We start from the raw sequence: 25,069 nt of genomic DNA on the forward strand, positions 1-25,069 counted from the left end.
GAGGAGGAAGGGGGGGGCGGTGGGAAAGGGGGCGGGACGGGACGACGAACTGCGTATGTGCAAGGTGGCGTCGCGGAACTGGGAAATGATGGTGAGAAATAACGGCGATGATGAGCGTTTGTGTGTGTGTGTGTGCATTCATTACAGCTAGATACAGCTATACTCCTCCCCTCCTCATCCAGTATTCACCACCTCGCCTTCTCCTTTCTCATTTCATCACAGTACAGCACAACACCACACTTCCACTTCCTCTGTTCCCCCTCCCCTTTTTCCACCCCCTTATCCCCCACCAACCCCCACACCCCACCATAACACCAAGACCCAAAAAAACCCAACATCGATCGAGGTCTAATACTTTTTAATAACACAAGTTCCCGCTTCAGTCCCGATCGTTCATATACAGAGTAACAGAAAAGAAGAAGGAAAGAAGGAAAGAAGGAAGTTAAAAAAGCAAAAAACAGAACGTCATCATCCCACAGCATGTCTCGGGAGAGAGTTCAGGAAAAAGGAAAAAGGAAACAAAATGCAAAAAACGCAGACATGATACCAGACCGGCCGACCCCGCGCAACGCAATGCTGATCCCCTTTCCGTCGAAAAACAATAAATAATAACGCCGTTTGTAAGCAAATATTCGCCAAGTCCCGTGCTGTGGACCGGAAGTTGTTGGATAAGAGCCCGAGGTAGCTGGACAACAATGGGATGAACAGTATGTCCATACAGTGCTCATCGAGTTCTGAGACCCGGGCAGAGGACGGGTACTACCCCACGCCCCCCACGCCGAAAGAACAAAACACCACCCCAACTACCTCCTCCACCCCACATTCCAAATGACATGCGCAATATCCCTCGCCGTATTAACCGTCTCCACCACCCTCCCAAACAACCCCTCCCCCACAATATCATCCTCATCCTCCTCGAGCGGCATAAACATCCCCGACGGCGTGCGCCTCATCCCCCCCTGCGCCTCCTCCGAGATCTGCAGTCCCGCAAAGCGGTCTTGGGCGAGTGACACGCTATCCCGTCGCGCTGGGAGCGGAGGCGGCGGCCAATCGTCGTCATCGTCCAGTGCTGACGATGCAGGTATGGATAACGGGGACGAGCGCGCTGTTGCGGTTGAAGAGGAGGATGAAGGGCGGAGCGTCTCCTGTGAGGGTGACGGAGAGATGGAAAGCGACCAGCTACTACTGTGTTTTAGCGCCGACTCCGGCGGTTCGGGGGTGTCTTCGCGGTACTTGAGTGTGGTGGAGGGGAGCATGGCGATTGTCTCGATGTCGGTATTCGGGGCGGGCGGGGCGGGTTTCTTGGCCAGGGGGGGGAGTTTGCGTTTCGACGACGAGCGCTTCATCATTATTGCACCGTCGTCCGAATCGCTGTCGTCGCAGTCGCCGAGGCCGTCGGAGGGATACGCCATGTCGTCGTCGTCGTCATCGTCCCCCTTCATCTCGAGCGCGATGCACTGCTCCACCAGCTCGTTGAAGTGGATGTGCCTCTTCGCCGCGCCGGGGGATGAGATTCCCGAGCTCGTGACGGAGGGGAGAAAACTGGTATTTTCCCGGCTTCGGCGGCGGGAGGCGAGCGCGAAGGTGCCGTAGTCGGAGATGGCGCGGCCCATATACGGGCGGTCGTGCGAGGAGGATGAGAAGGAGGAACCGGATTGTTGGGCTTGGACGGCTGCAGCGGCTTGTTTGAGGAGGGAGGAGGCGGAGAGAGAGCGCTGGAGCAGTATCTCGGACATGGTGCGCTTTTTGAGGATGGGCTTCTTGTGGAGGAAGGAGTTGGATTTCGAGATGCGGCGGCTGCCGATGGGGGAGGTGGAGGGCATGAAGGGCTTGCTGGAGCCGGTTTGGAGGGGGCCGTAGAGCCAGGTCACGTCGCAGTCTTTTAGCCTGGGGGAAGTTAGCATGGTTAGATAGAAGGAGGTAACTGGGACTTACCAATTCAGCGTTTCGGGCGACACAGTCTTGAGCTTGTACTTGTTCTTGATCCAAGTCCGCCAAGACGCGTTTTCTAACCTCGCGCTGTTGCTGTAGTTGCCTCGTTTCGATACGATATGCTGCCACGACAACCAAATATCCTCCTCCCGCCAATTGTGCGATAAGTAATCCACATGCCGCGACGGCTGTGAGCGTATCGCTGTGTCATCCTCGGCATGCTCGACGAGCTCGGGGGAATCGGGTCGCGACGCGTCGGTCGAGGCGGTATTCGACGTGGGCGAGACGGTGTATGACTCCCCATTACCGCGCGGACTCGCAGGTGGCTCCAGATCTTCAGACTGGTCCTGATCGTAGTATCCTACCTCGTCATACGAGGGGAACACGATCTGATCGTCGTCCTGGTCGTCCGCGCAGGATATGCTGGTCGCGGGTGTGGAGAGGAAAGATTCGGTAGTAGAGAAGGATTCGGTGGTGGAATCAGCGGCGTGGACCATAGGTGGTGGCGACCGTGCGGGCGACGGAGCGGATGCCAGGGGTGAGGAGACGGTGTTGGTGTTGTAGGAGATCTGGCTGTGTAGGTCTGATTTCGAGGGCGAGGGCGCAAGAGGCGCGTATGATGAGTTTGTGAACTTCCCCGAATGCGACCTCTTGAGCGAACTGGATGAGAAATACCGATTCTCGTCGGCTAATAATACCACGGCCATAGTCGCGTGTGTGGAGCGTGGGCTGCCTCGGAGTCGGGGGGGGGGGGGGGGGGCGGGGAGCGATATATGTCTGTTTATGGTCGAAGCGACCTAGACTGGTGCCCTTTTATCCTCCTCTTCCTGGTACCCGTGGCGGTCAAGGTTGGTGGTGGACCGCCTCTCATGGGACGGATTGTCAAGGCGGATGCAGGAGCGGAGGACGAGACACGTCGGAGATCCGAACGTTTAGTTTCGCAGCATGAGACAAGCGTGGGGGGGCCCGTCTAGATCGTCTGTTGCCTGTGTCAGATCAGAGAGTCGTGGTGACGATATCGTGGGGATAGGCGAGCAATCTATGATGGTCTTCGACTTCTTGACTCTTATGGGTGGTCGTGCTAGCGTTGACAGGGCGGCAGTGACGGATCGAATGACTGTTCGAACGGTAGATTGTGGGGTGATATGATCTGATCTCTCGTTCGTGAAGACTTTTGCGGGGAATGAGATAGAAGTGGAGAGAGAAGAGAGTATATTAAGGTAATTATTGAGAGAAAGTAAGTTATAGAGTAGAAAGAAGAAAGGGAATTCAAGAATAGAGCGACAGACGGGGAGGGGAGTAGTAGAGTTTATTTGTCGAGGTTGTTAGTTTTGCAGGGAACAGAGGGAACAGAGGGAACAGCCGGGATGGGTATGGATGGGGTAAGTAGTTAGGGTAGGCGGTTTGGATAGTTGGCTGGGGTAAGGGCTAGTGGGAGTGGGAGTAGTGGGAGTAGTGGGAGTAGTGGGAGTAGTGGGAGTAGTGGGAGTAGTGGGAGTAGTGGGAGTGGGAGTAGTGGGTTCAGCTAGTGAAGCATTTTCTCCATTTTCTCCATTTTCTGCATTTTCCCATTTTCCCATTCTCCGCTCTGGCCACGAACCCTTAGCGTAGATAAGGAGCCGTGCGCAGTGAGTGATATACAGGAGATGAGGGGATGCAGGAGAGCAAGAAGAGACAACAGATGCAGAAGATGCAGAAGAGACAGAGGAGACAGAGGAGACAGCAGAGACCGAGGAGACAACAGAGACAGAAGAGACAACAGATACAGAAGAGACCACAGATACAGAAGAAAACAAGATAATCCGGAACATTTCTATATCAGGGCACAATACGACACAATGCGATCAAAATGGCTTCGGGATGAGGACAATCAGCGGGGTGATCCGTACCTCTCCCGTCGACGTCGACGAGTCCAGCCAGGTCAGTCGACTGCAAGTTACTCTACAAGGAGCCCTATATCGACGCTGAATGTACAGTACATACCTGTATCACCAATCAGTGTACTCTACTCTGCTCTACATACAAATCCCATACTTACTATGCACAAACCATGCTCAATTACATGTCTCGAGGCCTTCCAGGAAAAGCAAGACTCTCCCAAGCTTCACTTACCATCACTTACCTAACACTAGCCTACCGCTAACCTATTGTTACACTCAGGCCTAAACAGTCATGTCCAGCCGTCCAGCCGTCCAGCCGTCGTCGATCAGGTAGCCCCATCCCCAGTGGCAAAACCACGCAAAACGAGGCAAAAATCCAACCGCATCCCCACAGAAACAATGCGCATCCGCTCCACACCAAGGGCCGTCCAAGGGCCATCCGCCGAGCCCCTCGTGTGCCCCTTCTATACCACCGACAACTGAAGAAATCCTTCAGGGTGGCGGTTCTGCCGGAAGATTTTCGAGCGCGCGTAACGAAGCCGAGAGAGTCGATGCATGAAGGCGACAGCGACAAAACCCGTGCCTTCCCACGGCTGTGCTTGTGCTCAAATGGTTACCGCGATACGTTTGACGGGAGGGGAACTGGCTTCTTGGAGGGTACTTGTCGCGGGTTTAATTGAGTCCCCTCTTCCCTATGCCATCCATAGTAACTACGAACGAAGAGCTGCGGAGAGGTCAGTTGACGCTTTCCCTATGTCGATTTGTCGAGGTCGCTACGTCGTCGGTGGCCTGGATCGCGCAACCAGTGTGGAGAGTTGCATGCGGCGTCTGACGTGCATACCGAACTGCATACAGCAACCCAGTACAACATACATTGGATGTACAGGAGGTAAGTTCGTATATCCTGCAGTTCGTCCATAGGTTTGTTAAGTTGTACATCTATGGCATATGGCTGTACAAACTACATTATACATACACAAAACGCAAAGTGTAGCCTATGCAGTCAATACACCATCAAGCAACCGGGCACCTGGGCTGCACCATCGGCCCCTACTGGCCGCTCATCCTGATGCACAGTCAAGCGTCCGCTAACAGCTGTCCATGATGTGATAACCAGAGCCAGCCATCCATGCACACCCATGCCGATAGAGTACAGAGTACGTAGCTCTGGAGGTGTGTCAAAAGTGTCAAGGTTTGAGGTCAGCATCCAGGAACAATGGCGACAGCTTGTACACCTCCACGCGGAGGGGTGGGGGGTCAGCACGTAACGACAATCGGGATGTTCGAGTTGGGATATCCGGTGGAGTGGTGTGTGTATATGTGTTGTATGGATATATGTCGACGATGCACGACAATCAAAACAGCAACCTGTAGATGCGGATTCCAATACCTACATGGCTTCAAAGTACCAACTGTCCAGCCAGAACAACTGCGATATATCCAGCCCCCCTCCAGCCCCCCCTATCTATACGTATCTCTACAATTCTGTATCTCCCCCCGTCATCCCTCGGGCCGAGCCTCCTCGAGATAACTCAACGGCCAGCTAGAGTTTCTCTAGCTATCCTCCTTTCTGCCTTACCATAGTCCTCGCGCTGTTATCGCAACCTCTGACGTCCCACCCCCTTCACGGTATCTGCTCCTTCCCTACTCACAGCAGCGCGCCACAGCTGCAGCCTCTACAGTAGCTGTAACAGTCGCACAGCGCCCACCAACACCACCTCACATCACGCTGCGGACACTTTACAGCCTTCCTGCTTCCGATGAGAAGACACGCGCCCTTCCACCCCCCTACTGCTCCCATCCCCCATCCCCCCTTCACACCTGCATGCCCATCCAACTCCGGCACCCCGTCCGCGACAAACACCAGCGCGAACCATCCGTCTCCTCGCCGTGCAAAGGTACTCTACATACCCACCGCGTCTCTCCTCCGCGACGAACCCGGGTCGGGAAGCGCACCCAATGCGTCCTGCACACCCGTTTGATCCACGTGGAATGTCTCGCCTTATCAGCGCTGTCTCACGCCCCCCGGTATACCGTGTAGGCTGTGTCGGATCGCGGAGATGCATTTCTCACTTGTGAAGGCGAGCGCACCGCACCGCGGCGCGGCCAGGCATGAGACGGCATGGGATAAGTTGGGTTCGGAATCAATCGGCAAAAACATTCCCAACCTCGGACTCGCGCGCATCGCCTGCCTCCTGAATCAAAAAGAACCAGAGCACTCCCGATCCCGATCCTTCCCATCCCGTGCCAGTCGCCACTCCTACTCTCCCATACTGTACCACCCGCGATGCGAACAGAGACGCCCGCATTCCAACCCCATACACCCCGCGCCCCGCATCCGGCGCGCTGTCTAGTTGACGGAGCGAGTGAGGCGGTCGTAACGGCTACCCCGGAACCCGGGCCCTGAGGTAGAGGAGACGCGACGCGAGCAGCGCGTTTTCAGCTTTGATGGTACGCTGGGTGTCTCTGGCTTGTTGGGTTTGTTTGATAGCCATGACGTCCCGACCTAGCGCGAATAGTCAAGTCGTATGGCATCGATGACTCCCAGCTCGGCGCCCGCCTATCTAAAACAAACAACTGAGCGAACAAGGGCAAAAAAATAAAAATAAAAACAAAAGAATTAGCAATTGCATGTTTCGATCATGCGACCTCCGGGTTATGAGCCCGGCGCGCTTCCGCTGCGCCAAATTGCTTTGTTTGTTGTGACGGTGAAGGCTTGTTGGGATTCTTGTATTACTGAGTCATGCTAGATTTTTATAATAAAGCTATATCCTGATTCACAACTTAGACATTTACTTATTGTAGGTTCTAATGAGTATTTAAATGTTTAGATCATGCGACCGCTGGGTTATGAGCCCAGCGTACTTCAGCTGCGCCAAATTGCTTTGTGTGTTTGTGATGGGGACGACTTGAGGGTGTTCTTGTACGACTGGTATATTTGTACTCCAATAAACCACTTTCTTATTCAACAAGTTTTATATAAAAGCTGATTGCAGCCTATGATGTGTAAATGTATGAAACTTAAAAGCTGAAACGCTGGCAACCTACGATGTGTAAAAGTATGTTTCATATTACATTTATAATACGCTTGGTTTTCTCGAATATATATTGCTTTTTCTAATCCCTAGAATGTGACAATATAATTAATTAACACTTTCAACTCTAAATTATATCACTCAACTCCAACTAGACCATATACCTAGCCCAAGATAAGATATACACACCACCAACGCTGTGTGTGTGTCAGATCCCGGCGCATAATGGGTATGTTATATTGCAAATATCTCCTCGGGATGGGATGCGGATCGGCAACTCCAGCGGCGAGTGTGCCTCTCGCAGGGCGGCTAGGGGGGTGGGCTACGGGTTGAGGGGCCGGGGAGGGGTTTACACGTGCTGACGGTGTGGGATGGCGGGCGATTGCGTCGAGGTTCTTGATGTCAATGATGCTCCACTTGGGTGGAGAGGAGACGAAACGCAACATGCTTACGACGAGGGGGATTGAGCTCCAGACCTCTGCCATGAACCATCTCGATGAGTCGATCTCGTCCTCGTATAGCTCACTGTACCTCTACAGCTCCAAAACAATGAGGTAATGCCCTGCGCGTCCTGATGCAAGCTCACCTCCACTATACTTAGCTACCCCTCCGTCAGCATCAACAAACGATAACATCCCCTCCCCAATCGCCCATATCCAGTACATACATAAACCCACCCATTGGTCGCCCCCACCCCTCTCTCCCTCCCTTATCGATCGTCCCGCATACGCATCCCAGCTATCTAGCGCGGTAGCGGTAGGGTGCGGTACTGCATCTGCACGACACGATTCAAACCCCATCCCTTCCCACCACAGCTAATCAACCCTCCATCCCCTCACATATATCGAGCTCGCCACATGGTCATTGCATCGCTATCTATAGCCAGCATACCCACAGCGCGATGGAATCGTCTAGGTGCTCTCTCACCGCTCTCGGAGTAGAAGGGGTGTGGCTCCTTATCTTGTGGCGCCAACGTCACACCCTCTCCTCCTCTCCACCAGCATAACTATGGGTGTGGGGGTGTGGGGGTGGAGTGAGGTGGAGGACAGCGTAATGCAGCGCGGCTTTCCTAATGAGGGGATGCGGGCCGCTGCGGAGCCGATGGGGAGGTGGAGCATGTGAATGGGAGAGAGAGCGCGGTATCACGTGAAGGTGGGTGGTGGTGGTGGTGGTGGTGAATAGGGGCGGATGGCGACGAGGTTGATTTGGTTGCCGTTGGGTATACGGGCGTGGTTGGAGACAGGTAAAGTAACAGAGAGGAGGAGGATATAGTGGGATATGATTTCGCCCATTTCTACTGTGACTGTCTGTCAGAAGTAAAATTCACGTTATCCAACAAAATGTATTCCTACTTCTAGGTTTGTTTGCTCCCTGAGAAGGGGCCGGGTTGCGTTTTCGACCCCAAAGATTCTCATAGAATGACGGAATGGAAGGTGCTTATCCATTCTCTCATTTATTGCAATCTAGACCTCAAACTAATCTGTATTTGGTGAAGGACCAGAGCGCTTTGTTTCGAATTCGGATGCCCCTTATTATATTTCTGACTCAGAGGCCTTGTGTATCTCTCCGTGTGTGAATACCATCCGAGAGCTAGAGCGTGGGCGAGGATCTCTTAGGCCGCCACTTGCTATTCTTCGTCGATGACTACCATATCCACTGCCCGCGCAGCGTACTTCACATTTGCCATATTTAGTCTTGTGATCGGAATTGGGGCGTAGGGAGGTATAGCAACGATGCTACACTCAAGCAGCATGAGACGAGGGACACTGGATGCTGGTGACGGATATTAGAAACCCGTTGGGGATATACTCATGCCGTCTGGAGGTCTGAAGAGAGGCCGTCTATAATGGCACTGTTTATAGGGGCTGAAGTAAAATAAATGCTCTTAATAACCAAGGACTACCCATGACAGCGCTAGTTATAGTAGCTGCAAGTAAAATAAATACTCTCAATCACTAGGGATTATAAATAGTGGCACCGTTCATAGTGGCTGTAAGTAAAATAGATGCTCTCAATCACTTAGGTATGTGATGAAGTGTATGATATATATTAAAGTTCTCAGTGTTACGACGGAACAAGAAGGCTGGCCAACTACAGGACAGGAAGGAGGGAGGTCGCATGAGACCGGCCCTGGTACCTGGAGGGGCAGCGGGGAATAGTAGTTCCGAAAGTATCATGTGACGGACTCGCAGGATGATGAGAAGAGTCCTAAGAGTCCAGGACTCCGAGGACTCGAGTGAGTTCCCAGGAGTCCACTAGGCACGTGATGGACTCGCAGGATGATGAGAAGAGTCCTAAGAGTCCAGGACTCCGAGGACTCGAGTGAGTTCCCAAGAGTCCACTAGGCACGACGCCACTATATAAGTAGATAGTATTTCCTTAGATAGGAGCTTCGTGCTCAACTCAATACAGTATTTGTTATATACTAGTAACGTGTTACTTGAAGCCTTTGTGTCTGATCCCCTGCCTCCTCTGATAAGTAAACCTTTACGCAAGAGAACCTCTGTGTCTTCTATCGTTTAGAAGTCAGCGTTACACTCAGCCCCCCGATCCTTAACCAAACATAGGCACACTTGAGGTCCAAGTTGCAATATAAGCTCTTGGAGGTAAGAAAAGAAGAGTTCTAACCATTTTAACTATTAGGAAGAGTCGTGCTAATCCGTAAATTCCTATAACGCCAAATGTAGAAAACGTATCGTAAGATTCTGGTAGGCCTGTTATCACAACTGCAAGAAATAAAACTCCAGCTGACAAACAATATACCGATGTTGCACGATATACAATCCTCTCAGCTGGGGTAGGGAATGTAAAATTCCACGCCAATAGATGCGAGAGAGCCGAGTACAAGTGCGACACCGTCGACCCCGATATTGTGTTGGTAGCCGCTGCTATTCGAAATCGAGGTTTGGCCTATGTTGGACTTTTTAAGAACTTTTATAATTGGTGAAGGTATAGGTCCTCCCCACTCGAGAAAAGTTATCGGAACCGACGCATCTTTGGGGCTGGACCAGTAACAAGCGTAGATGATAAGTGCGCACACTGAGAACGCTACCACAGATACTTCGAGCTGAGATATTGCAAGACCTCGAAGGGCTCGAGTAACAGCGCTCGCAATCGTCAAGATGATTTGAGCGGCGGCTATACCCCTGGTGAAAATATCCCCTTTCGAGTGCTACGTCCAAGATATAACATTCCTTAGCGGCCGGTAACTGGATTTCCTCTGTGGATATCTCAGACCTAGGAAGATCCTTGCCAACGCGATCTGAATTGCCCCGTACAACAAACCACCCATACCTGCAAATGCCGTATGGGCTTGCGTCCATGGAACATGGTCGGCATTTGCAGAAGTTTTTAACTTGGGGTGGTCTTGCCAGGTATCCACGACTCTTGCGACTGCACAGTACAGAACAATTTCAGGGGCCAAAACTGCCCTGAACATCCATTTTGCCTTGCCCCAAATTGCCAGCACATCCATTTGAGATCCCCCCATGTCCCAGGATCTCGATCGTCCCTCTGTTCTGGTACATTGAGGTGTAGAACAGTCCAGGTGCACGCAAATATAGTGAACAGAGAGCTCCATAGTATATCCAACGTGCCACGTGTAGGAGGCGAAGAGACAAAATTGACTGCCTCTTTAGGATTCGTACACTCTGGTTCAAACGTTGTATATGCCTGAGCAACTTGGGAGTAAGCCGAAATGAGGGCAAAGATGCATTCACTCGAGGACCGAATATTATGGGACATGCAGGCCGCCTGCGGTGAATCGATTTGCAGTATTTATCGAGTAGGGGTCAGAGATGCAGCTTGTTTCGCTTGATATTTGTGCCACGACGAAAACCTCTCGAGAGACCCTGCGTAAAGTTGGGCATGCGAGAGTTGCGATATAATGGATCTGAGTATCCCCAGAGACCAAGCTTGCTGAGCTTGATGTTCGTAGAACGACAGCCCTCGACAGGCTAGACTTGCGATATAATGGATCTGAGTATCTCCATAGACCAGGTTTGCACGCTTGATATTCGCAGAACGACAGCCCCTTTGAGAGGCTAGACTTGCGATATAATAGATCCGAGTATCGACATCGTCTACATCGCAAATTAATAATCACAAAGTCAAAATACAGGAGGAAATGTCAGGTTATATTGTAGTGTTGACGGCAAGGCTGCGTCTATAATTATCTCGCTGCAATGCACGCCGCTGCTTCACACTTTCAGCTCGCAGTAGACGCCACACTCTTTACCGCCGTCTTCAACATCGTCTCATTGTTGCTGCGGAAAAGGATCTAGCGATTTCCCTGGCCCAAGAGTGGGCACATTTTTGTGGCGTCGCCTGTCTGCGCAAGGCGTGCCTTATAGTTAGATAGACATGCAAATTTTATCGCCAAAGCAGATTAACAAGGTTCGTTCACGGGTCATCCTTCTCCCAAATAATATTTTCCCCGTCGCGGGATATCGCGCTGTAAAGATGAGACTTACTTTTTAAGTTGTTATGGGAGTCGAGGTAGTCGTGATCACAAAAAAAGGAGTAAGGGGGGGGCGGCGAGGGTCTACCCGCTAGGCTAGGTGACACTAATTATAACTTTATTACACGCGGTGCTACATACAACTGGTATTCACGAAAGTTGTACAGAGGTGCCACATCCATCAAAGCCACAAGAGGCTAAATTACTGGCATTACAAAGCCGCGACTACATTTACAAAACTGGCGTGATATTCCATATTCACCTCCCAAACCCCATCGACAAACCCTACCCTTCCCCTCATAGCTCTCCCCATCTAGCTTTCCCCAGGATCTACACGAAGGGGGACTAGCACAAGCCTGCTGTGTCTAGCTCTCCCCAATGATCTTCGTGAAGGAGGGAACCTAGTCCACGCCTCACAACCTCACCATGGCGGCCTCGACGGATCCGCCCCATCCGCCCACCCCCTCGACCAACAACCTCCAAACCTTCCCCCTCTTCCCCCACCTCCCCCCCGAAATCCGCGTCTCAATCTGGACTCTCTCCCTCCACCCCCGCACCCTCGAACTCCACTCCCCATGCGCTCACTACGCAAACCCACACAACACCTCCCCGCCCGACTCCCTCGGCCCCCCCCCTTTCCAATCACGCTCCTACAACCCCGCCGCCTTGTCCACCAGCCTCGAGTCCCGCAACGCCGCTTTGAGAACCTACTCCATCGCCCTCCCCCTCGCCTCAGAAATGCACCACCGCTCGCCCTGGGCACAGCGACGAGTCCTCTACATCGCGCCGGACCGAGACACCCTCGTGCTGCTCGGGGACGAACCTACCATCAAAGTCTCTCGGCTGGTAAAATGGATACGTGACCTCCTCGCCGCGCAGGAATCACCGGTGACGGGGTTGAGGAATATAGGGGTCAGCGCGAGCCAGTTCGCGAGTAGTCAGGGGGCGATGATATTACGTTTCGTCGGTCGAGATTTATTCGAGGATGTGGAGAGGTTCGTGCTTGTTATTGGCCCCAGACCGGGATGCGGGACGGAGGTGAAGCCGCCGGAGGGGTGGGATGGGGGGAGGTGCTTGTTGAGGGAGTTTGAGGGCGCGGAGGGGGAGGAGGAGGAAGAAGGAGGGCATGGGGAAGAGGAGAACGAGCAGTTTAGGGGCTTCCAGAGGGGGGTGGGGAGGCAGTTTAGGGAGAAGGGGGGGTGGATGGTTGTAGGGAGGAATCGGATGAGGATTGCGAGTGTGTATTTTGAGAATGGGTGGTAAGGCGGGGTGGGTTTCTATGGTCGTGGGAATGTCAGATGTAATGTAGGTTTATAATAATAGGGGTGCTGTATATCCAATTCCTTTCCCGTTTTTCCTGGGCCCAGATCCAAAACTCCAAGCACATATATACTCGCCAAATTTCGGGCTCCACTCATCCCCTGAACCAACCCCCCAGGCGCCCCCTGTGCTTCACCCTCGCCCGTCCAGCTTAGTCGATTTCACTCTCCCGCTCCCCTCTGGACTCCCACTCCCCTCACCACCCTTCTCTTTCCCCCTTCCCACCACCCCCTCCCCATCCCAAACGTCAACCTCCTCACACCCCACCGGCACTCTCCACCCCTCCCTCCCCTCACACGTCGCCCACAACACCTCCTTAACCTCGCGTCCAACCTGCTCCACCACATCAACAGCCCATATCACATCGAGATGCTCGTACTCCTCTATAATCTTCTGATGCACAACCCTAACATGCGGTTCTCTTCCGCTCGCAAACCGGTGCAATAATCGCCGGCCATCAACAAGGAGATCAGAGCCCGCGACCCAAAGAGCGAACGGAGGCGCGCGGTGGTCATACCACGCTGTCGACGCCTTGTGGGCGTGGCTTTCACTCCTCTCGACATCTTCGACTCCGGACTCTGGGTCAGCGGCAGTAGCAGCGGGAGACGAGCGCTTCTCCTCCTCCACTTTATACTGCGTATCCTCCTCCCTCCACTCCTCTCTCGTCTGCAAAATACACTTCTGCTTCGCAAAGCAGTCCCTGCCCAACCACCACCTCATCAACTCAGCAGACACATACACCGGACTAAACTGGAACATGCGATCCCTCAACCCCCTATCCCACCTATCATCCGACCACCCGAACAAGAAGCTAAACACGCGGTACCCGAGCGCACCATACAGCTTCCCCGGGAGGAGTGAGTGCATCGTCATCATAAACGGGATAAACGCGTGGATCCCGAAGAACACCCTAAACGCCCCTGGCGAAATAAGCCGCATGAACTTGAAATACATCTTCTTAATCAACGGCCCCGCATACGCCGCTGGCGCAAGCGCACAAAAGACACTAATCCGCTCCCCCAAATCCGGCCTCTGCTCTTTCGCCAACGCAACGAGCGTCTGCGTCGTGCCCTGGGAGTGCGCTACTAATCCCAACTTCGGCGCGCCAGTAGCGGAGAGGACGCGTGCGATCAGGGCGGGGAGGTCGAGTACGCCCATTTGCCGGATATTCCACGCCCACATCCGCGGATCGGAGTAGGAGAGGAGCGTGTGTTGCGGGGAGAAACCGCAGCGGTTGTTGCCGAGCCAGACGTCGTAACCGGATTTGCAGAGGTAGAAGGCGAGGGATGCGTCGTCGTTGGTGCAGTAGGCGCCGGCGGACTGGAGGAGGCCGTGGATCATTAGGATGGGGTATTTGGGCTTTTTCTTTGTCTCTGGGTCCGGGCCGGGGGGAGAGGAGGAGGTGGGGAAGGCGGAGGGTCCGAGGGGGGAGCGGGAGGCGGGGGGGAGGGGGGTGTATTCGCTGGGGTCGTAGATGTGCCAGAGGTCGATGAGGAAGCCGTCTTCGGTTTGGACTTTGAATTCTTCCATGTCCAGACCGACGCGGCGCGCGTAGTAGGCTACGTCGCAGATGAGCGGGTCGGGGCCGCCTTCGGTGGGGGTGAAGCCGTTGTTTTGGCCGGCGTCGGCTTCGTTGTCGTCGCGAACTGTATTGCTTTGCCGGCGGGCTTTCTTCTTTCTCCATTCTTGCTCTCCTTCCTTTCGGAGGATTGAGCGGCGTTGTTCTTCCTCGTAGAAGGGACGGCGTTTGTTGGGGTTTTGGAGCTTGAGACGGATCCATATGTGGTTGAACATCAGGGGTATGCTTGTAAACGCTGAGCCCAAGACGATGACGCCTAGAAACACTAGAGAAAGAACCGCAGACGTGCATCTGAAGACGGCGCATTGGGCATTCCGTAACAGCGAAGGGGGCCCATACAGCGGCAGCGGCGGGAACAAAGAATTCGTCCGACTCGGCGGCATAGCTTTCGTTAACGACCCCTCCCCTGACCTCTGAACCGACCCCTTCACCTGACTTGGTGATCCATTCGCCGGCGACGCTGACCCGCCCACCCCCTCCCCATTCTCATCAGAGACCTCCTCCACCTCACCCTCCACCTCACCCTCCACCTCACCCTCCACCTCACCCTCCACCTCACCCTCCAACTCACCCTCCACCACCCCCTTCCCCATCCCAACATCAACCTCATCCTTCAACTGATCCAACTTATGCGCCTCCGCCAACGGCACCCCAGGCAACCTCCCCCCATCTGCCGTAATAATCACCGGGTTCTGCGGCGTGATCCATTCCGCTTCTACGGCTGCGGCTCCATCATTAGTGCCTTCCGCATCTTGGGGCAGGTGAGACAGCTTCGCGGCTTGGAGCGCGTACTTGATAGCCGAGACGTGGACGCTCGTGTTTGAGGAGGTGGATTGGACCGAGGGCGTGGACTGTTGACTCCGTGCCCGGGTGGCGGCGACGGTCATAGTAGGTTAATAGAGGCCACGGTTAATAGAGGCCACCCGCCGATTGTGGGAATGGTGATGCGTCGTGGGCGCGGGGGTCGCGATTGAGGGGTAACCGGGTATGGAGCGTACACTGCTATTAACCGAATTCCAATTTGACGCGTAAATCCCGTCGCGTAACCCACCCCTCCTTGTACAACAACCATAATTATGCCACCAACTCGGAGGGCTTTGGCTCCAATCGATGGGAATCGAATCGACAGCCCGGTGGCCAATTAAGCCCATACTAACGCGGGCAGATTATTAGGAGGCAGTTAGAGGGTGCAACACCTACTAAGATTGCACACGACCTAAACCTTGACCGAAGCACTATACGATATACAATTGCAGTTGACCTAATACGCACAGAAGGCAAGAGCCTACCCCGTACACCACGGGGAAAGTCATACATAGAAGCAGAGCAACGCCTTATACTCCGCCCCTAAAAGCCCCCCTAAACCATGATCTTCGTGTTCTTCTTTGTACTGTAGGTTTGGATCATCTCCCGCTGCCACTTCTAAGCAGGTGTGCGGAAACACCACTCGCTCCTATTACCCCGCCTCTGCTTAACAGAGCACTCACTCCACACAACTTGACCCCAATCCTCTGCCGTCTAATTCCTCCATACTAAACACCATGCAAGCCGTTTAGCTGCATGTATTAGCAGTAGAAAGGACGACGCTTTGCACGCTAATTGCCTATGCCTGCTTCTTGTAGTATCCTCTTTATAGTTGATGTTGAGCAAGCAACATTACAAGCATCCTTCACTTCTTGGTATGTATCCTTTGGGTTTAGGCATACGTGGAAGGCTAGAGCAATTTATACCTCATAGACCGTGACTTTAAGTCAAAGAAGTTTAGATATACTACAAACTCATACCTTGAGGTTCTAGAAGCAGAACTCATCCCTATTTTTAAGCCTCTTGACTCTAGCTACTCATTTATGCAAGATAATGCTCCTATCTATACTACGGGCAAGGTTACAGATTTACTTGAGGAGCATCTGATTACTACACTCTATAGGTAGCCGCCCTACTCCTAACCTCAACCTCATTGAGCACATTTAGTAGCACTTAAAAACCTAGGTGTGTGAGATGTTCCCTGAAATTGCAAAGGATAAATCAAACTTAGAACATGCAAGGTAGCATCTAGAATCATGTTTGCAAGCAGCATAGGACACATTAGACAAGTCATTGTTTGATAAATTGTATGAGAGTTGCCGAGTAGAATTGAGGCGTGCATTTAAGCAGACGGGTAGCATACAAAATACTAGAATACTCATTTTTATACTATATACTATTATTCTAATTACAATGGATCCCTTTTTACATCTATCACTCTAAAATTGCATATGTTACGAGCAAATCAATTATCTACGTTCGGTGGCTTCGCGGGTGGTTTTGCGATTCGGTTAATAGCAGTGGGTGGTCGGTGACTGTACAGCACAGTGCTCAAATCGTCCCGATACAGAAATCAACGCGATGCAACAATTCTAGCGAGTGTATATAGATAAAATAACGAGTAATGTCATTGGAGAATCCATGCATCCCTGCACGAAGGGGTATCAGAATGTTGGAGGCGGGTAGAAACCGAAAATGGGAAGAGAGATACTTTAACACGACGACTAGGGATTGGATTGGATTGGATTGGATTGGGATGGGGTTCATGTGCAACTGTCCCATTTTGAGGAGAGTAGAGAGGATGAAGTAGATGTCGGCGAAACTGGACGATGTCTGAGGTGGCATGCACCGGCAGCATGAGAAGAGCATGGCCAGCGATGAGGAAGGCAAGGAAGGTCAGGAAGGTCCTGTATGAGTTGGCAACGCATGGCATCTAAGTAAGGAGAGTAAGGAGCGATGGAGTTCAGCGACTGAACAAACTCCCAAAAGCAAAACAAAGTTAAAACCCGCCTTTTTACCACCTTGGATTCTTTTATAATTAACCTTATCTTACCCCCCCTTCCGTACCTGAAAAAAATGTCCAAACCCGCCCGCCGCCGCCAAACCAAAACGCACCACCACCCCCCTGCCAGCCTCACCTTGTCGCCCCTCCTCCCTCAACCACCAACGCCAACAATTCCGCGAAATGCTCTCGCGACCACAACGGCTCACGCGCGCCATTGCGCGGCAGCAGATATGTAGACGGCTTGGTGGTAAGCTCCTTACCCACCCTTACTACTTTCAGACATCAGACACAATTGAAGTAACCAACGCCTCCCAGCAACAGCCGCAGACAGGGCGCTCACACGACCCCTCTCAACAACCACCCCCCTCCTCACCTCTACCCCTCCCCCCCCCCAACAACCTGGACCTCCCCCTACCCCTCCTCCACCGACTTCCGCTCCGACGTCGTCACCAGCCCCACCGCCTCCATGCTGCACGCCATCGGCAGCGCAACCCTCCTCGACGACGTCTTCTGTGAGGACCCCTCCACCATCTCCCTCGAGACCCGCCTCGCCTCCCTCACCGGCCACGAATCCGCTCTCCTCGTCCTCTCCGGCACAATGGGTAACCAGCTCGCCCTGCGCGCTCTCCTGACCCAGCCGCCGCACGCGGTGTTGTGCGACGATCGCGCGCATATACTGGAGTGGGAGGCGGGGGGTGTGGCGAGTTTAAGCGGTGCGCTTGTGCAGGGGGTTGTGGCGGGGAATGGGAGGTACTTGACGCTGGAGGATGTGCAGAGGAAGGTTGTGTTGTCGGATGATGTGCATGCGTGTCCCACGCGGGTGATCTCCTTGGAAAACACCTTGGGGGGTTCCATAATGCCACTGGAGGAGACGAAACGGATAGCGGAATGGGCGAGGGGGGAGGGGATATTGATGCACCTTGATGGTGCGAGATTGTGGGAGGCTGTTGTGGCGGGTGCGGGGGGGTTGGAGGAGTATACGAGGTGTTTTGATACGGTGAGTTTGTGTTTTAGTAAGGGGCTTGGGGCGCCGATCGGGAGTGTGCTTGTGGGCAGTAAGGAGGTGGTTAGGCGCGCCCGCTGGGTACGCAAGAGTATCGGCGGCGGCCTCCGCCAGAGCGGTGTCGTGGCAGCAGCTGCGCGGATTGGGGTTGAAGAAACCTTCCTAGGGGGGAAGTTGAAGAGGGGTCAGGAGATGGCGAAGAGAGTAGGAGAGATGTGGGAAAGCAAGGGGGGGAAGCTGGAGAGAGAGGTAGAGACGAATATGGTGTGGCTCGATCTGGAGGCGGCGGGGGTGGGGGAGGAGGAGTGGGTGCAAGCGGCGGGGAGGAGGGGGGTTAAGGTGGGAGGGGGAGGGTGGTGGTGCATTATCAGATTACGGGGGAGGCGGTGGGGGAGTTGGGGGAGGCGATGGGAGAGGTGCTTGGGGGGGGAAGGGGGGGAGGGGGGGAGAAGAAGGTTGGGTTTAAGAGTTATGGGTGAGGGAGAGGGGGAGGAGGGGGAGTTGTGGGTGAAAGAGGGGGTAGAAGGTGAAAGAGATGTATCTGCCATATATAATGCGGTATAAAAAGAGCTACAGAGCCTTGGGAAATATATATATATACAGCCTTACAACACCCTCTCCTTCATCTTCGGGACAGCCTTTTAACCCTCTCCTCCATCTTCGGGACAGCCCTACAACCCTCTCCTCCATCTTCGGGACAGCCTTACGACAAACCCACCCTCTCAGCCGTGCAGTGGCTTATAACCCGATCAACCCACCGCAGTGAACATCTCTCACGGCAGCCCAGCCCAGCATCTCCAGTTCCGATAGACAGGCTGTGCTGCGGTACGGCGTTTGTGATGGGTAGGTCAGGATGTTGGGTGGTGGGTGATGGTGGCGCAGCAGCGGAAGGGGGATGTTGTACTGTAGGAGGACGGTGAGAGGTGAGCTATATCTCCGAGGGAGCGTTGAATGAGGCGTCTCTACGAGGGTTCTCTATGGAGTAACGTACGTACAAACACTCTGACCACAAAACACCAGACCAGTACCATACGTACGTACAAACACTCTAACTTACCACAAAACACCAGACCAGTACGAGTACCACACAAGGCTCCCCACCTATCCCTCCACACCACCATATCACTTTCTTGGCTGCTTAGGCTCCGTCACTGACCTACCACAACACCAACAGCAACCACTAACCACTAAATCGCCAGTTCCCCCCCCAACCCCCCCCAACCCCCCCCCAACCCCCCCCACCCCCAAACACTAGGTATCGTCTCATATCACATACATCTCCTCATCGAGACTTTTATATACCCCGTCGTTTCATCTCACAAACTCGCGTTATCAACGACTTCACATCCAATTCACCCTCCTGCATCTCATTCCCCACCCCCACGCTTTGATGAATCCAACCACCACAAACATGTCCGACAACACCACCTCCTCCGCCGCCCCCCTCGCCCCCCTCCCCCCCCCACCTCCATCGCCAAGCCCTCCCAAAACGGCACCGACAGCGGCTACCAACGCCCCGCCAACATCGGCGGCGCCCGCAGCGAGGGCCGGCTGATCAACGTCGAGCCTCCCCGCCGCGAAGACCTGCAACCGAGCTATGCGCAGAACCTGGTCGGCGAGAGCGAGCAGGGCACGCACGGGTGGTACGGGTCGATGATCAACACGCTCGGGAACTGCATTGGCACGTTCGGCGCGATTCCGTGCTGTATTATCTGCCCGAACCCGTATAAGCCGGTGTCGCAGGGGAATGTGGGGTTGGTGACGAAGTTTGGGAGGTTTTATCGCGCGGTTGATCCGGGGTTGGTGAAGATTAATCCGTTGAGTGAGAGGTTGATTCAGGTGGATGTTAAGATTCAGATTGTCGGTACGTCTCTCCCCCTTCCTCCTCCCTCCTCCCTCCTCCCTCCTCCCTTCAAACAAAGGGATTTCAGATTCCCACCCTACAATGCTAGGATTCTTGGATACAGACTTATTAACCCTACCCCCACAGAGGTCCCCAAACAAGTCTGCATGACCAAAGACAACGTAACCCTCCACCTCACCTCCGTAATCTACTACCACATCACCTCCCCCCACAAAGCGGCCTTCGGCATCTCCAACGTCCGCCAAGCCCTCATCGAGCGCACCCAAACCACCCTCCGCCACGTCGTCGGCGCCCGCGTCCTCCAGGACGTCATCGAGCGCCGCGAAGAGATCGCCCAGTCCATCGGCGAGATCATCGAGGATGTCGCCGCCGGCTGGGGCGTCAAGGTCGAGAGTATGTTGATTAAGGATATGATTTTCTCCAACGAGCTGCAGGATTCGCTGTCGATGGCCGCGCAGTCGAAGCGTATTGGAGAGTCGAAGGTCATTGCTGCGCGCGCGGAAGTCGAGTCCGCGAAACTCATGCGCCAGGCTGCTGACATCCTGTCCTCCGCCCCCGCAATGCAGATCAGATACCTGGAGGCTATGCAAGCCATGGCCAAGAGCGCGAATAGCAAGGTCATCTTCCTGCCTGGTCCCGCGAACGTGGCATCCCAGATGGCGATGGCGGATAGTGTGGGGGAGGGGTCGGTGGCGAATGGGGGGAAGAGGATTGTGGAGGGAGTGGAGACCAGCGACTTTGGAGGTGCGGACCCGCACTTTTCTCAGGCTATTAGGGCGGATGTTATTGAGCATATGTGAGGACGTGCTAACGAAGGGGGTGGTTTAGCTTGGTCTACTTGAGCTCTATTGCCTAACGGTGATGATGCCATCCCCCTCGACGACGTCTGCGACTGGTGGGATGGATGGTGGGTGGGGGTAATGAGAGGATGAAACGACGAATGGTGGGAGGTAATTGGTTTTATGGACGGCGAGTTGTACGGAATGAGTGGATGGACGGATACCCCCTCGGTCATTTTTTGTTATCGAAGTATACCGCGCTGCTATTACCCAACGACGGAGACAGAGCGTAGGAGACGAGAGCCGCGCGCAATGATACCACCTTCCTTGTCTTTATACCAACGTTGTTATCTATTGCCGGGACGTTAAATGTGATCAGATGTGCGAAGCTGTTATCGGATGAAATTCCCCGTTCTCCGGAAAAGTGATAAAGAACCCATCCCATCCCCCCATACAAAACCATCCCCATCCGCCCCCCACCTCAAGACGCCTCAAAGAGGTCTAGGCAATTCGAAACACCCTCCCCGCAGAGTGCGTTTTGCATCTATACCTTACCGCTTGACCATGAGGCCAGGCGGCTGTTTGGGGGATCGGGATCCTGCTGACAAAGCCAGGCACAGTGGATGACACGCTAAGACGTTGGGGCCCTGGCGCAAACAGTGGGATCTGACGGGTTGGGTGGGCTGAGTGGGCTGAGTGGGCTGAGTGGGCTGGTGGGTGGTGGGTGATGTGTAAGTTAGGTGCTGAGCTAAAACGTTGACGACGGCTGTGTTGTTGGAGGAGAGTGGGATTTCGATCTTTCTTTCTCTCACTACTCTTACGTCTCGATATTCGCATCTTCCATCCTGTTTACGACGTTTACGAGGTTATAGGCTTGAGCAGTACAGCATCGAAGGACGGGCGCATAAGTTACGTATTGGACCCTGCGACGCACGATAAGAGAGTGGAGAGGAAACGTAGCGCATCTCTGCCTTGGGCCCGCACCTCCCACAGCAGCAGCATTTGTCGCGCGAATTCTTGAGATCGAGAAAGAGAAAGCGCATTCACTGTACGGAGGTTACAGGCTTCGCCACCTGTGCGCATATCTATCTACAACCGGAACGGGAAAGTCACCACACAAACAGAAGATGTCGCCGGCGCCCCCTTCGACGGGGTCGTCTACGGGGAATTCTCCGGATACGCAGTATCGCGTGGTGAGGAAGAGGAATAGGGTCCCATTGTCATGTGCGCCGTGTAGGCATAAGAAGTGCGTTTTTCCCTCCCCGCTGTCTCAGGCCCCTCTTTGACCCCTCATTCCTCATTCCTCACTCCCCTTCCCTCTCCCTCCCACCCCACTTCCACGGTATTTTCGGCACAGACTAATCCGCCCACCAACAGACTAAAATGCAGCCGCTCAATCCCATGTGAGAACTGCATCCGCCGCGGTGACGCCGCCGGTTGCGCCTACGCGGCCCCAGGCCCGCGTCGCAAAGCCGCTCCCCTCGGCTCTTCACCCGACGATATGCAGAATCGCATCGACCGGCTCGAAGGGCTCGTTCTGTCCTTGATGACGAACGGCTCGACTGCACCAGGACCGACAGCAGCGGTGGCGGCGGAGAGGAGCGGGAGTACCAGTACGAGTACGGCGGTGGATGATGGGGAAATGGAGAAGATTAAGGAAGAGGAAGAGTACGGAGAGGGGGACGAAGGGGGAGAGAGTGATGTGGATGCAGTGGCAAATTCGTTTGGGGTGTTAAAAGTTGATGCGGAGACGGAGAAGACGATGTATATTGGAGATTCGCATTGGCACCTTGTGTTATCTGATGTGAGTCCTCTTTCCCCCCCTATTATCAGCGCTCTTGCTCTGCGGCAGGGCGCGCTGGTTACTGTCGAATGAAATAGAGCTGACAGTTACTAGATCGCGGAAGTTCGCAATTACTTCACCAACCATAAACGCGAGCTCGATAACCAGTACAAAAAAGTCAATGAAACGAGCGCCGCGAGCCAGATGCCGGATTTCCTATTCCAAGGGCTGGCACCCGCGACGGAGATAGAGCTGCGCGCGGGCCTGCCGCCTCGCGCAAAGGTCGAGAAACTCGTTGCGCGCTTCTTCAACTCGCTCGATCCGTTCGTGCAAATGCTGCACCACAAGACGTTCTATGAGCGGCTCGAGGCGTTTTTCGCGGACCCGAAGAGCCAGAGTTTGGCGTGGGTGGGTCTGCTCTACGCGACGCTGACGCTGGCAATGCTGAGTTATAGTAAGGTTGGGGATGAGCCGCCGGAGTGGAAGGGGCGGACGAATGAGCTCGCGGCGCAGTATCGGGGAAGAACGGTCCAGTCGCTGGCGACGTGTGATTATACAAGGCCGAACGTGTATACGGTCGAGACGCTTGTTCTATATGTACATGCGGAGTACAGTAGTAGACTTGATGTCGATTTCGGGCTGTATCTCGTTGTGGGCACAGTCGTCCAGGTTGCGATGAGAAGTACCCCTCCCTCCCCCCTCTCCCTACAGAAAAATAAACTAACAAACTCCCTCAGTGGGCTACCACCGCGACGCCTCACAATTCACCAGCGTCTCCCCCTACGAAGCCGAGATGCGGCGCCGTGTGTGGCTCATAGTCCGCCAAATTGACATCATCTTCTCCGCACAACTTACCCTCCCCAACATTATCAAGTCCTGCGACTGCGACACCCAACTCCCGCGCAACATCTTCGACGACGAATTCAGCACCACTTCCACCTCTCTCCCCCCTTCCCGCCCCCCCACTGAAGCAACCCCCATGTCCTCCATCCTCGCCAAGGGCCGCCTCGTCCTCTTGCTAGGAGCCATAATCGAAGAAACACAATCCATCTCCGGCCCCCAAGCCTCCTACGACACAACCATGAAATGGGACGTCCGCATCCGCTCTGCGCGCATGACCATGGAACCACACCTCCGCTTCCGACCCCTCGAAGTCTCGGCTCTAGACCCCTCCTCGCTCATCCTCCAGCGCTTCTACATCGAAGTCCTCCACCAGAAAACCATCTGCGTCCTCCACCGCCGCTTCATCGCGCGCGCTCGCACGAATCCGCGGTACGCGTACTCGCGCCGCGCGTCCGTAGATGCCGCTATGGCACTCCTCCGTATCCAAGCTACGCTGCACCATGAGGCGCAACCAGGCGGCCGGATCAGCGAGGTGATGTGGCGGCTGACTGCGTTACAAAAGCACGATTTCCTCCTCGGCGCCATGATCGTCTCCCTCGATCTCAACCACGACCGCGGTGGCGGCTCCTACACCTTCTGGACCGCCGAGCAACGCGCCGACATGTTATCATCCCTCGAAACCGCGCTGGCGATCTGGGAGGGCGACCAGGCGACTAGTATGGAAGCGTACAAGGGCGCCAAGGTTCTGCGGATTATGGTTGATAAGCTCAAGGCGCAGCAGAGTGAGGTGAACCAGGAGGTGGATGAGGAGATGCACCCGGAGCACTCGGCGGCGATGACGCTGGGGATGCTGTCGAGTGGGGGGGTGGCGGCGCCGCCGGCGTTCGTGGCGTCGAGTCCGGGGATGTGGGGGGAGGGGTATGGAGGGCCTATGGAGGGGGTGGCGGGGGGGAGTTGGGTCAGTATTGGGGGGTTGGGGGGGGTGCGAGTTTGACCGATTTGCCTGATAATTTGGACTGGGTGAGTTTGAATCTACAGCCCTGACTGTTTTGTTTTTTATCGGTGGTGGATTGCTGACTGTGGTGTTATTTAGGCCGCTTGGGACCAATACGTCCAGATGGGCAGCGCTGTCGACCCTAACCCGCCGTACTTTCCGGGAGTGTATGATGCCAATGCGCTGGAGATGCAGATGGATCCCGCGTCCGGGACGGGCTTCGGCGACGGCTTCTTCATGGGGGCGCATACCCCCGGTAGAGGGTAAGGGGCCTATCCTCACCGTTCACACTTTGCAAGTTCTCAGCTGGGGAGCGGGGATTTATATTGAAGAGGCGCTGGATAGATGGATCGAATGGGATGAGATAGGGATGTAGACAAGCAGGGAGCCGGACATACCAGATTCCCTCTTGGTTCCCTGATGAGATGACCGGTGTGCGCGGTCTTACGGCGTTTATTGGGTCTGCTGGCACGGCTGGATGGGGTGTGTGTATTACTACAAAACGAAAGGATTGGGAGGGGGGTTTCTCTACACTTGGGCGGGTATATGGGAAACGGGATTCAGCTGAGCATGGGATATTTACTGGGATGAAGAGTGGCTAGGATTATAGGACGGGGAGAGGGATTTATGGGGATTTTGAGCTGTGGGGAAAGCGGGGGCCGGGGGGGGGCAATGAGCTTACTAGCTGGAGCAGAGTAGCAGAGTTGTAGATTAGGTGTATGGAAATATCTCCTCTTGCAGGTGAGTGTGCCATTTGATAAGGTTGTCATGTCAGTGAGAGAACCGGTG

General features: G+C 54.3%; 6 protein-coding genes and 1 non-coding gene across 7 annotated transcripts; 4 read left to right on the forward strand and 3 right to left on the reverse strand.

Moving 5' to 3' along the window:
• Positions 1–300: 300 nt before the first annotated feature.
• On the reverse strand, positions 301–2,683 carry VC83_04345 (uncharacterized protein). Its single transcript, XM_024467979.1, has 2 exons — positions 1,936–2,683; positions 301–1,887 (listed from the first exon to the last, which is right to left on the reverse strand). Exons 1-2 carry the CDS (start codon positions 2,637–2,639, stop codon positions 804–806), a joined length of 1,788 nt encoding a protein of 595 aa, XP_024324372.1. The 5' UTR covers positions 2,640–2,683; the 3' UTR covers positions 301–803.
• A 733-nt stretch (positions 2,684–3,416) lies between these two features.
• VC83_09633 (uncharacterized protein) lies at positions 3,417–4,679 on the forward strand. Its single transcript, XM_024473046.1, has 3 exons — positions 3,417–4,018; positions 4,093–4,142; positions 4,207–4,679. The coding sequence occupies exons 1-3, from the start codon at positions 3,579–3,581 to the stop codon at positions 4,293–4,295; spliced, it is 579 nt and encodes a 192-aa protein (XP_024328814.1). The 5' UTR covers positions 3,417–3,578; the 3' UTR covers positions 4,296–4,679.
• Positions 4,680–6,432: 1,753 nt separating this feature from the next.
• On the reverse strand, positions 6,433–6,505 carry VC83_04346 (the record flags this gene model as incomplete). Its single annotated transcript has 1 exon — positions 6,433–6,505. It is a non-coding gene; the product is annotated as a tRNA-Met (tRNA).
• A 4,951-nt stretch (positions 6,506–11,456) lies between these two features.
• Positions 11,457–12,569, forward strand: VC83_04347 (uncharacterized protein; the record flags this gene model as incomplete). Its single annotated transcript, XM_024467980.1, has 1 exon — positions 11,457–12,569. Exon 1 carries the CDS (start codon positions 11,733–11,735, stop codon positions 12,567–12,569), a length of 837 nt encoding a protein of 278 aa, XP_024324370.1. The 5' UTR covers positions 11,457–11,732.
• A 189-nt stretch (positions 12,570–12,758) lies between these two features.
• VC83_04348 (uncharacterized protein) lies at positions 12,759–15,182 on the reverse strand (the record flags this gene model as incomplete). Its single annotated transcript, XM_024467981.1, has 2 exons — positions 14,998–15,182; positions 12,759–14,926 (listed from the first exon to the last, which is right to left on the reverse strand). The coding sequence occupies exon 2, from the start codon at positions 14,796–14,798 to the stop codon at positions 12,759–12,761; it is 2,040 nt and encodes a 679-aa protein (XP_024324364.1). The 5' UTR covers positions 14,799–14,926; positions 14,998–15,182.
• Positions 15,183–17,406: 2,224 nt separating this feature from the next.
• VC83_04349 (uncharacterized protein) lies at positions 17,407–21,098 on the forward strand. The gene is made up of 3 exons (XM_024467982.1): positions 17,407–18,356; positions 19,497–19,881; positions 20,008–21,098. Exons 1-3 carry the CDS (start codon positions 17,481–17,483, stop codon positions 20,679–20,681), a joined length of 1,935 nt encoding a protein of 644 aa, XP_024324365.1. The 5' UTR covers positions 17,407–17,480; the 3' UTR covers positions 20,682–21,098.
• Positions 21,099–21,414: 316 nt separating this feature from the next.
• VC83_04350 (uncharacterized protein) lies at positions 21,415–24,885 on the forward strand. The gene is made up of 5 exons (XM_024467983.1): positions 21,415–21,906; positions 22,038–22,464; positions 22,558–23,125; positions 23,181–24,306; positions 24,380–24,885. The coding sequence occupies exons 1-4, from the start codon at positions 21,788–21,790 to the stop codon at positions 24,278–24,280; spliced, it is 2,214 nt and encodes a 737-aa protein (XP_024324577.1). The 5' UTR covers positions 21,415–21,787; the 3' UTR covers positions 24,281–24,306; positions 24,380–24,885.
• The last annotated feature ends 184 nt before the right edge of the window (positions 24,886–25,069 follow it).

Source organism: Pseudogymnoascus destructans, assembly GCF_001641265.1.
Source record: "Pseudogymnoascus destructans isolate 20631-21 unplaced genomic scaffold scaffold_9, whole genome shotgun sequence".
Taxonomy (NCBI): domain Eukaryota; kingdom Fungi; phylum Ascomycota; class Leotiomycetes; order Thelebolales; family Thelebolaceae; genus Pseudogymnoascus; species Pseudogymnoascus destructans.

What these genes read in the sequence shown, in the direction of transcription:
- VC83_04345 (XM_024467979.1), bottom strand. Translation starts at nt 2,639, where the DNA reads ATGGCCGTGGTATTATTAGCCGACGAGAATCGGTATTTCTCATCCAGT. An exon ending in TCGCCCGAAACGCTGAATTG is followed by an intron (nt 1,888 to 1,935) that starts GTAAGTCCCAGT and finishes AACTTCCCCCAG; the next exon opens with GCTAAAAGACTGCGACGTGA.
- VC83_09633 (XM_024473046.1), top strand. Translation starts at nt 3,579, where the DNA reads ATGAGGGGATGCAGGAGAGCAAGAAGAGACAACAGATGCAGAAGATGC. An exon ending in CTCGAGGCCTTCCAGGAAAA is followed by an intron (nt 4,019 to 4,092) that starts GCAAGACTCTCC and finishes TGTTACACTCAG; the next exon opens with GCCTAAACAGTCATGTCCAG. An exon ending in GTCCAGCCGTCGTCGATCAG is followed by an intron (nt 4,143 to 4,206) that starts GTAGCCCCATCC and finishes GCATCCCCACAG; the next exon opens with AAACAATGCGCATCCGCTCC.
- VC83_04349 (XM_024467982.1), top strand. Translation starts at nt 17,481, where the DNA reads ATGCTGCACGCCATCGGCAGCGCAACCCTCCTCGACGACGTCTTCTGT. An exon ending in CGGGGAGGAGGGGGGTTAAG is followed by an intron (nt 18,357 to 19,496) that starts GTGGGAGGGGGA and finishes TCCATCGCCAAG; the next exon opens with CCCTCCCAAAACGGCACCGA. An exon ending in TGTTAAGATTCAGATTGTCG is followed by an intron (nt 19,882 to 20,007) that starts GTACGTCTCTCC and finishes CTACCCCCACAG; the next exon opens with AGGTCCCCAAACAAGTCTGC.
- VC83_04350 (XM_024467983.1), top strand. Translation starts at nt 21,788, where the DNA reads ATGTCGCCGGCGCCCCCTTCGACGGGGTCGTCTACGGGGAATTCTCCG. An exon ending in GGCACCTTGTGTTATCTGAT is followed by an intron (nt 22,465 to 22,557) that starts GTGAGTCCTCTT and finishes GACAGTTACTAG; the next exon opens with ATCGCGGAAGTTCGCAATTA. An exon ending in CGTCCAGGTTGCGATGAGAA is followed by an intron (nt 23,126 to 23,180) that starts GTACCCCTCCCT and finishes AAACTCCCTCAG; the next exon opens with TGGGCTACCACCGCGACGCC.